Here is a 9,765-nt window from a genome sequence, read left to right on the forward strand (position 1 = left end):
TAGACTTTAACGCGATCGGTTTAATACATGCTAACATACAATTGATTTATCTTAACTGGGGTCCATCGATTCACAAAGGCCATGAAGGGACCGCTGGGATCATTTAACCTCGCCTCCTCTGTAACACAGGCCAGAGAACATCCCCCAAATAACTCCTAGGGCAGAGCTTTTAGAAAAACACCCAACTATGATTTAAACATGGCCAGCGATGGAGAATCCACCACGACCCCCGGTAAGTAATTCCTCTCCCCCTTCAACATTTACACCTTATTTCCAGTCTGAATTTGTCAAGCTTCAACTTCCAGCCATCGGATCCAGTTAGATCTTTGCCAGACAAGCCCTTTATCAAGTCTGTGTTCCCCATGTCAGTGCTTCAGCATTCGAGAAGGTGCTAATTAGCTGGGACTTAAGATCCCATCCTTAAATCAGAATCAAGCGGTCTCTGTAACGTTTTCCAGGGTCCGGGACAGGGCCTGGGTGGGAGGGGAAGAGCAACACTAGGAGGTGGAGCCTGGGAGGGAAGGGATAGCATAGGGCTGGGGCTAGGGAGGTATGGGGCGGAGAAGTGGGCGTGGTTAGGGGGAAATGGGAGGAGGGGCCTGTCAGGAGGCAAGACTAAGAGGGAGGGGGAGAACGGTGGGTGTGTCAGTGGGCGGGGACTGGTAAAGAGGGGCTATTGGGGCAGAGTCTGGGAGGGAAGGGACAGAGCAGGGGGCCTGTTGGGACCAGAGTCTAGGAGGAGGATGTCAGGTGTGGGACCTGGGAGGGAGGTGGCATCAGGGGGTGGGGCCTGAGAGGGAGGGGGCATCACAGGGGGTGGGGCCTAGGCAGGGGGTGCATTTCAGAGCATTTTAGGGGGCAAAGCCTGGGTAGGAGTGGCATGTCAAGGGCAGGGCCTGGCGAGGGTGTTTTAGGGCCTAGGCAGGGGGTGCATTTCAGAGCATTTTAGGGGGCAAAGCCTGGGTAGCAGTGGCATGTTTTAGGGCAGGGCCAAGGTGGGTGGGGCATCTGAGGGGGTGGGGCCTGAGAAGGAGGGGGCGTGGCCAGCAGCAGCTCTGAAGCTGTTCTAACTTATGCCAGGGTGTGCAGCGCAGGTACCCCCAAGCCAGGGTGGGCGAGCGGGGAGCAGCGGGCTCACGGGGGGAGCTGAACCCAGCCCCGGTCGCCGGGGCCCTCCTCCTGGCCCTGGGGGGACCCGGCGGGGGCGGCGTGCAGCCGGCGGTGGGACACCAGGTGGGCGTTCTGGATGAAGCCCCGCGGGCACTGCCCGCATTGGAACGGCTTCTCCCCGGAGTGCACCAGCCGGTGCTGTGCCAGGTGGGAGCTGCGGGCGAAGGCGCGGCCGCACTCGGGGCAGACGTGGGGCTTCTCCCCGGAGTGGACCTGCCGGTGCTGGTTGAGGGTGGAGCTCCAGCTGAAGGCCTTGCCGCACTCCCTGCACCGGTACGGCTTGGCGCCCGTGTGGACCCGCTGGTGCTGCTTGAGGGCCGTGGTCCAGCTGAAGGCCTTGCCGCAGTCCCCGCAGGGGTAGGGCCGCTCGCCGGTGTGGACGCGCTGGTGCCTGAAGAGGGTGGAGGTGTGGTTGAAGCCCCGGCCGCACTCCTTGCACCGGTAGGGCCGCTCCCCGGTGTGGACGCGCTGGTGGTTGGCCAGGTGGGAGCTCTCGGCGAAGCTCTTCCCGCACGCCTCGCACACGTAGGGCCGCTCGCCGGTGTGGGTGCGCTGGTGTTTCTTCAGGGTGGAGCTGAGGCTGAAGGCCTTGCCGCATTGGTGACAGCGGAAGGGCCGTTCGCCGGTGTGGACGCGCCGGTGCTGGGCCAGGGTGGAGCTCTCGGTGAAGCGCTTCCCGCACTGGGGGCAGGGGTAGGGGCGCTCGCCCGTGTGGGTGCGGAGGTGCTGGGTCAGGGCCGAGCTCTGGGTGAAGCTTTTCCCGCACTGGGGGCAGGGGTAGGGCCTCTCGCCCGTGTGGGTGCGGAGGTGCTTCACCAGGTCCGAGTTCTGCAGGAAGCCCTTCCCGCACTCGCCGCAGATGGTGGGCCGCTCCCCGCGCCGGGGGCCCCTGGGCGGGCCCAGGCGGCCCCCCGCTCCCGCCCCTGGACGGGCCCTTCTGGGTTGCTGGGTGGAGGACAGCCTGCATGGATCTCCTCTCAAGGGACGCTGGGATATGTCCTCTTTGGATCGCCCTGAAAACTGCCCGCACAGATCAGCTCCTAGAGGATTCTGGGATACGTCCTCTTGCGAGCTCCACGGGAATGTCCCGCGCAGATCCACTCTCTGCTGGGGATTCTCACTCGCCGTCCTGGCACCGGCTGGGGGGAGAGAGAGAGACTCCAGCCAGGGCTCGTTCGCTGGGCCGCGGACAGAGCGGGCAGCAAAGGGGTTGGTGACTAAATAGAAAACCCAATGGGCGGGAACCGAGCCCCCGAACCTCCCCACAAGGGGAACAGAGGGGCTGGTTCTGCCCCAATGACCCAGCTGAGCCCTCAAAGGCTGCGGGAGGGACGTGATCCTGCCACGGGGCTCGGGCACCCGCTGGTGGGGACACTAAGCGAGACCGGGCAAACCTTCCCCTTCACTCCCGGACGGTCGCCGAGCTGGTGTCATTCACTCCTCACCTGGGATCTCCCTCCTCTCAGAGCCCTGGAGATCCGGGACGCACGGCTCTTCCCCTCGCTCCATCCGGGAGATCACGGCCGGTTTGGGGACCGGGAATCCTGCCAGCGGCGGGATAAGATCAAATGAGACTCTAGACCAGACCGGAGCGACTAGGAAAGCAGAGAGCGGAATTCAGCTCCCGGAGGGGGCTGAGTTGGCTCGGCTGGGGGATGTGTTAATGGAGAGAGATCGGCCTAGGGTATTAGAAAGAGAGAGAGAGAGAAAGAGAGAGAGAAAGAGAGGTATGGGATAGATGGATAGATAGATAGATATGGGGGTAGAGAGATAGACAGATAGATCATTCCATTGGTGAAATACTTAGTATAGAGTAAAACGATAGAGTGATGGGGGTTGTCTGGAAGCCAGAACTCCTGGGTTCTCACTCCAGCTCTGAGGAGTGAAGTGGGATCCAGGAGGGGAGTGGGGTCTAGTGATCAGAGCAAGGGGGGCTGGGAACCAGGACTCCCGAGTTCTATCCCCAGCTCTGGGTGGGAGTGGGGTCTAGTGGTTAGAGCCGGGGACTGTCTTGCCCAGCTCCTGTCCCCGCGGAGAAGCCGACCCTCACCCAGGAAGCTGAGGTTGGTGTAGTTCTCCAGCATGACATCCCTGTAGAGCCGCCTCTGCCCTTCGTCCAGGAGACGCCACTCCTCCTCGGTGAAGTACACGGCCACCTCTTCGAACGTTACTGGCGCCTGGAACCGCAAGGGACCCGACTGGGCGCCGTGGCCACACCCCTGCTCTCTGAGGGGTGGAGCTGGCCAGTGCCCAGCTGCCTTCTGGGAATATCTGGGCAGACACCCTCATGCTGCACCGGTGCATTGTGGGAATATCCCAGCAGCGGCCCCTGGGCTGCCCAGGCCCACGTGCCCCAGTGCATTGTGGGAATATCCCAGCAGCCTCACTTCCTAGCAACAGTCACAGCAACAGACCCATACATCCATCGAGCCTGGTATCTCGCCCCAGTTCAGACCCAGGGGCCCAGCTCGTCCGGTATCCCGCCTGCTCACTCCTGCCCCACCCCAGACGTACACTGGGGTCACTGAGACCAGAATCTAGGCCAGTCTCCTCTTCCCAGGAACCCGGCCAGCCCCACGACCCACCTGGACGCCAGGCTCCCAGGGCGGGTCAGCCGGGCCCCGCTGCGGCTCACGCCTCTCCGAGCTAGGCAGAGACACCTGGGGGCGTGTGAGATCTGAGGGAGAAGAGCGAGTCGTTTAGGAGACCCCAGGGGAACCAACCCTCCCTTTCAGTCCTGGGGTCCCCCCAGAGCCCCTCCACCTCAAGGAGAGTGACCCCTGCTGGGGAGACACCCCCCCCAAACACTGAGCCCTACCTTGTAACATGTGGGGCTCCTGGTCCTGGGCTTCTGGCCATTGGCTTGGCCCTGCCTCCTCTTGGGGTGCAGGATTGGGGTGCAGCCTCCTTGCCTCCCACAGTCCTCGGGGGGAGTCCATCTTCACTGCTGTCCGTCCCACTAACTGTCACCTGCAACCCACCCAAAATATGGGGATGGGTGTGTGTGGGGGGAACCCTGCGGTCTTCAGCTGCACAGATGCCCCCTCTCACTGTGCACCCCCAGAGCTGGTGGAACTGGGGGGACCCTACACAGATCCCCTCCTCCCATGCACCCCCAGGGCTATCTGGGTTGGGGGGACCCAGCACACACCCCTCCCTCCATGCAACCCCAGAGCTACCTGGGTTGGGGGGATCCCATACACACCCCTCCCTCCATGCAACCCCAGAGCTATCTGGGTTGGGGGGATCCCATACACACCCCTCACCCCATGCACCCCCAGAACTAGCTGGGTTGGGGGGACCTTGCACAGACCACCCTCCTCTCATGCACCACCAGAGCTGGCTGGGTTGGGAGGACTCTGCACACACCTCTCCCCCGTGCACTCTGAGAGCTGACTGGGTTGGGGGGACCCTGCACACACCCCTCACCCCCCATGCACCCCCAGAGCTGGCTGGGTTGGGAGGACCCTGCACACACCTCTCACCCCCCATGCACCCCCAGAGCTGGCTGGGTTGGGAGGACTCTGCACACACCTCTCCCCCGTGCACTCTGAGAGCTGACTGGGTCGGGGGGACCCTGCACACACCCCTCACCCCCCATGCACCCCCAGAGCCGGCTGGGTTGGGAGGACCCTGCACACCCCCCCCCTGCTCTCATGCACCCTCAGAGCTGGCTGGGTCGGGGGGACCCTGCACATCCCCCTCCCCCCCACGCACCCCCAGAGCTGATGGCACGGGGGTGACCCTGCTGGGCTCAGCTCCCTCCCCAGATGTCCCGGACTCAGCAGCGCCAGGGATTGGGGGTTCGATCCTCCTTGGTGGGGCCCCGATCCAGAGGGGCAAAGCTCAGGGGGTGCTGGGGAACGCGGGGTCCTCTCCGACCTCCCCCTCATCCCATCCCACCTCCCTCTGCTTCATCTGCACCATGCAATTGACGAGCAAATCAATGCACGCATCCCCCAGCGGTGCAGGGCGTAGACGTACCCTGTCTGCACCCACATACCTGCTTGCCCGGGGCTAGGGGAGACTGGGGATCGGCCCCTTCCCCCCCCACATCCGCTGGATACCCCCCCTCCCCCCAGCTGCCTGGACTGTGGGGGGAGAGGAAGGAAGCGGAAGGTCCCTTTGTTATTTCGTTCCCCCCAGAGAAGACCCGCCTGGTCCTGTCTAGGCTTCTAGTGATCGGTCGTATTAACCCTTCACTCGGCTGTGGAGAGAAGGAGCGCTCTTCCCGGGCAGCCAGGGCCGGCCCCACGCCCCAGTGCGGCGCTAGGGGGCGCTGTGCTGCAGGGAGCGGGGGCTCAGCAGGGGGCGCTCTCCCCGGGCAGCCAGGGCCGGCCCCACGCCCCAGTGCGGCGCTAGGGGGCGCTGTGCTGCAGGGAGCGGGGGATCAGCAGGGGGCGCTCTCCCCCGGCAGCCAGGGCCGGCCCCCACGCCCCAGTGCGGAGCTAGGGGGCGCTGTGCTGCAGGGGGCGGGGGATCAGCAGGGGGCGCTCTCCCCCGGCAGCCAGGGCCGGCCCCCACGCCCCAGTGCGGAGCTAGGGGGCGCTGTGCTGCAGGGAGCGGGGGATCAGCAGGGGGCGCTCTCCCCGGGCAGCCAGGGCCGGCCCCCACGCCCCAGTGCGGCGCTAGGGGGCGCTGTGCTGCAGGGAGCGGGGGATCAGCAGGGGGCGCTCTCCCCGGGCAGCCAGGGCCGGCCCCCACGCCCCAGTGCGGCGCTAGGGGGCGCTGTGCTGCAGGGGGCGGGGGATCAGCAGGGGGCGCTCTCCCCGGGCAGCCAGGGCCGGCCCCCACGCCCCAGTGCGGAGCTAGGGGGCGCTGTGCTGCAGGGAGCGGGGGATCAGCAGGGGGCGCTCTCCCCGGGCAGCCAGGGCCGGCTCCACGCCCCAGTGCGGCGCTAGGGGGCGCTGTGCTGCAGGGAGCGGGGGATCAGCAGGGGGCGCTCTCCCCGGGCAGCCAGGGCCGGCCCCCACGCCCCAGTGCGGAGCTAGGGGGCGCTGTGCTGCAGGGAGCGGGGGATCAGCAGGGGGCGCTCTCCCCGGGCAGCCAGGGCCGGCCCCCACGCCCCAGTGCGGCGCTAGGGGGCGCTGTGCTGCAGGGGGCGGGGGATCAGCAGGGGGCGCTCTCCCCGGGCAGCCAGGGCCGGCCCCCACGCCCCAGTGCGGAGCTAGGGGGCGCTGTGCTGCAGGGAGCGGGGGATCAGCAGGGGGCGCTCTCCCCGGGCAGCCAGGGCCGGCTCCACGCCCCAGTGCGGCGCTAGGGGGCGCTGTGCTGCAGGGAGCGGGGGATCAGCAGGGGGCGCTCTCCCCGGGCAGCCAGGGCCGGCCCCCACGCCCCAGTGCGGAGCTAGGGGGCGCTGTGCTGCAGGGAGCGGGGGATCAGCAGGGGGCGCTCTCCCCGGGCAGCCAGGGCCGGCTCCACGCCCCAGTGCGACGCTAGGGGGCGCTGTGCTGCAGGGAGCGGGGGATCAGCAGGGGGCGCTCTCCCCGGGCAGCCAGGGCCGGCCCCCACGCCCCAGTGCGGAGCTAGGGGGCGCTGTGCTGCAGGGAGCGGGGGCTCAGCAGGGGGCGCTCTCCCCGGGCAGCCAGGGCCGGCCCCCACGCCCCAGTGCGGCGCTAGGGGGCGCTGTGCTGCAGGGAGCGGGGGCTCAGCAGGGGGCGCTCTCCCCGGGCAGCCAGGGCCGGCTCCACGCCCCAGTGCGGCGCTAGGGGGCGCTGTGCTGCAGGGAGCGGGGGATCAGCAGGGGGCGCTCTCCCCGGGCAGCCAGGGCCGGCCCCACGCCCCAGTGCGGCGCTAGGGGGCGCTGTGCTGCAGGGAGCGGGGGCTCAGCAGGGGGCGCTCTCCCCGGGCAGCCAGGGCCAGCCCCACGCCCCAGTGCGGCGCTAGGGGGCGCTGTGCTGCAGGGAGCGGGGGATCAGCAGGGGGCGCTCTCCCCGGGCAGCCAGGGCCGGCCCCACGCCCCAGTGCGGCGCTAGGGGGCGCTGTGCTGCAGGGAGCGGGGGATCAGCAGGGGGCGCTCTCCCCGGGCAGCCAGGGCCGGCCCCCACGCCCCAGTGCGGCGCTAGGGGGCGCTGTGCTGCAGGGAGCGGGGGATCAGCAGGGGGCGCTCTCCCCGGGCAGCCAGGGCCGGCCCCCACGCCCCAGTGCGGCGCTAGGGGGCGCTGTGCTGCAGGGGGCGGGGGATCAGCAGGGGGCGCTCTCCCCGGGCAGCCAGGGCCGGCCCCCACGCCCCAGTGCGGAGCTAGGGGGCGCTGTGCTGCAGGGAGCGGGGGATCAGCAGGGGGCGCTCTCCCCGGGCAGCCAGGGCCGGCTCCACGCCCCAGTGCGGCGCTAGGGGGCGCTGTGCTGCAGGGAGCGGGGGATCAGCAGGGGGCGCTCTCCCCGGGCAGCCAGGGCCGGCCCCCACGCCCCAGTGCGGCGCTAGGGGGCGCTGTGCTGCAGGGAGCGGGGGCTCAGCAGGGGGCGCTCTCCCCGGGCAGCCAGGGCCGGCTCCACGCCCCAGTGCGGCGCTAGGGGGCGCTGTGCTGCAGGGAGCGGGGGCTCAGCAGGGGGCGCTCTCCCCGGGCAGCCAGGGCCGGCCCCACGCCCCAGTGCGGCGCTAGGGGGCGCTGTGCTGCAGGGAGCGGGGGATCAGCAGGGGGCGCTCTCCCCGGGCAGCCAGGGCCGGCCCCACGCCCCAGTGCGGCGCTAGGGGGCGCTGTGCTGCAGGGAGCGGGGGATCAGCAGGGGGCGCTCTCCCCGGGCAGCCAGGGCCGGCCCCACGCCCCAGTGCGGCGCTAGGGGGCGCTGTGCTGCAGGGAGCGGGGGATCAGCAGGGGGCGCTCTCCCCGGGCAGCCAGGGCCGGCCCCACGCCCCAGTGCGGCGCTAGGGGGCGCTGTGCTGCAGGGAGCGGGGGATCAGCAGGGGGCGCTCTCCCCGGGCAGCCAGGGCCGGCCCCCACGCCCCACGCCCCAGTCCAGGCGGACCCCCATGCTGCAAATGAGTAGGATTTTCCTTCTAGAATGAAGGACTTGTTTGAAGCACCTGCTGCGAGATCTGACCCACACTTACCCCGGCCTTCGGTTTTAATTCCAGGAATACCCTGGTCGACTTGAGTTTCAGCATTAATTGAATTCTTATTTTTGGTTAGCGTGCCAGGAAGGCCAGGTTAGGACCTGGAGTTAATCATGGGGTAGATTTGGCTCGCTCCAGGTTTACACCAGGGTCACTGAGCTCAGAATCTGGCCCTGAAAATGGAGTCGCTCCGGACTGGATCAGAATGAAGTTTTTCTGTTGCTTTTGAAAGCCACAAGCTGCAGGGAAGAATTAGCAGGGTCAGCGGATATTGCAAAGTGGTGAAATACTTTTGTCGCATCAGCACTCTGCTTGGGAGGGACACTTCAGGTCAGGGTTATAGCTATATTTGCACAATTTAGTCCCAGGAGCAGACCCTGAGCCGCATGCAACTATTTTATCAGGAATCTTCCATTGTTCCCCTCCCCCGCATAATGCCTCGAGCTTCTGGAGTCACGTGAAAAACTCTGCTTGCCTTTAAAAGCATTAAATAATTATTGGTTACTCCGTGTTGCTGGAGAAAAGCCTGAAGACATCACCCCCATTGGCACTCAACCAAGAAGGCCACTAATAAGCACGGGAGATGTTATCTGATTTATGAAATCTCGTGATTTGCCACACTGAGCTGGCGAATTTTGGAGGCTTTGGTCATGATTTCTGAGCGCCTGGGGCTGGTAACGCCGCAGAAAATGCGGAGTGATGTTAGTCCCTGGCTAGTCCCGCTGTCGTCAATGAGGGTGACGGAATTTTGTCTTGGTGCCAACACCAGGCAGAGGTGGAATCTAGTGAGTTGGGGGGGGGCGTGGGATCCAGGATTCCTGGGTTCTATTCTCAGCTCTAGGAGAGGAGTAGGGTAAAGGTGGATGTCAGGGGCTGGGAGTGAATGCTCTTTGAGATGAATGGGGGCTGGGGAAGGGGAACTGGACTACATTTCCCGAGAGGCCCTTTCCTCCTCCACTCCAGCTTTAACTCAATGGCAAATGCTACGACTGCCATGAGGTCTTGCATGGAATTTTCCCCTCTCAACCCTGAGCCTCTATGGTGGTTGTAGTCCAGTCTTCGCCTCTTTGCTTGCCAGTTATCATAGGGGACGGGGGAAGACTACAAATCCCATGAGGCCGTGCGCGGGAAGCTCCGCCATGTTAGTTGTAGTCCAGGCGTGAGGACCACATTTCCCATGGGGCCGTGTCAGGCATGAGCCTGGCTGCACTGCAATGACAGTTGTAACTGAAACATCTCCCACTTCCCTAGAAGAACAAAGGGGATTCTTTTCAGGTGTGGGTGTAAAACTACATTTCCCAGGAGACATTGCGCATCCCCCTCCTAACGCCTCCATGGCACTTGAAGTCCAAACATGTCCCCTTTCTCTTAGAAATTAAAGGGACTTGGGCAGCTGAGAAACTACATTTCCCATGAGCCGTTGCTGTGTGCCGCCATGACACTTGGAGTCCAAACATGCCCTCCCCCTGGACATAAATGGGTTCAGTGGGGTGGGGAAATATATCTCCCATGAGGCAGCGCGAGGACCACACCCCCCGCGC

At 65.8% G+C, this 9,765-nt stretch overlaps 1 protein-coding gene across 3 annotated transcripts; it reads right to left on the minus strand.

The window, feature by feature from the left end:
- LOC311522333 (uncharacterized protein) lies at nucleotides 1-5,308 on the minus strand. Of its 3 annotated transcripts, none has more exons than XM_084631546.1 (6): nucleotides 5,174-5,308; nucleotides 3,989-4,140; nucleotides 3,756-3,847; nucleotides 3,221-3,347; nucleotides 2,616-2,714; nucleotides 1-2,309 (listed from the first exon to the last, which is right to left on the minus strand). In XM_084631546.1, exons 2-6 carry the CDS (start codon nucleotides 4,107-4,109, stop codon nucleotides 1,135-1,137), a joined length of 1,614 nt encoding a protein of 537 aa, XP_084487672.1. In that variant the 5' UTR covers nucleotides 4,110-4,140; nucleotides 5,174-5,308; the 3' UTR covers nucleotides 1-1,134. The 3 variants fall into 3 exon arrangements, with proteins under 3 accessions (XP_084487672.1, XP_084487673.1, XP_084487674.1); XM_084631547.1 differs by having other exon boundaries at nucleotides 5,155-5,205; XM_084631548.1 differs by lacking the exons at nucleotides 3,756-3,847; nucleotides 5,174-5,308 and having other exon boundaries at nucleotides 3,989-4,128.
- Between the last annotated feature and the right edge of the window lie 4,457 nt (nucleotides 5,309-9,765).

Source organism: Lepidochelys olivacea (genome assembly GCF_965140295.1).
Source record: "Lepidochelys olivacea isolate rLepOli2 genome assembly, chromosome: 6".
Classification (NCBI taxonomy): domain Eukaryota; kingdom Metazoa; phylum Chordata; order Testudines; family Cheloniidae; genus Lepidochelys; species Lepidochelys olivacea.

What these genes read in the sequence shown, in the direction of transcription:
- LOC311522333 (XM_084631546.1), bottom strand. Translation starts at nt 4,109, where the DNA reads ATGGACTCCCCCCGAGGACTGTGGGAGGCAAGGAGGCTGCACCCCAAT. An exon ending in CCTGGGAGCCTGGCGTCCAG is followed by an intron (nt 3,348 to 3,755) that starts GTGGGTCGTGGG and finishes TTGCGGTTCCAG; the next exon opens with GCGCCAGTAACGTTCGAAGA. An exon ending in TGAGAGGAGGGAGATCCCAG is followed by an intron (nt 2,310 to 2,615) that starts GTGAGGAGTGAA and finishes CTCTCCCCCCAG; the next exon opens with CCGGTGCCAGGACGGCGAGT.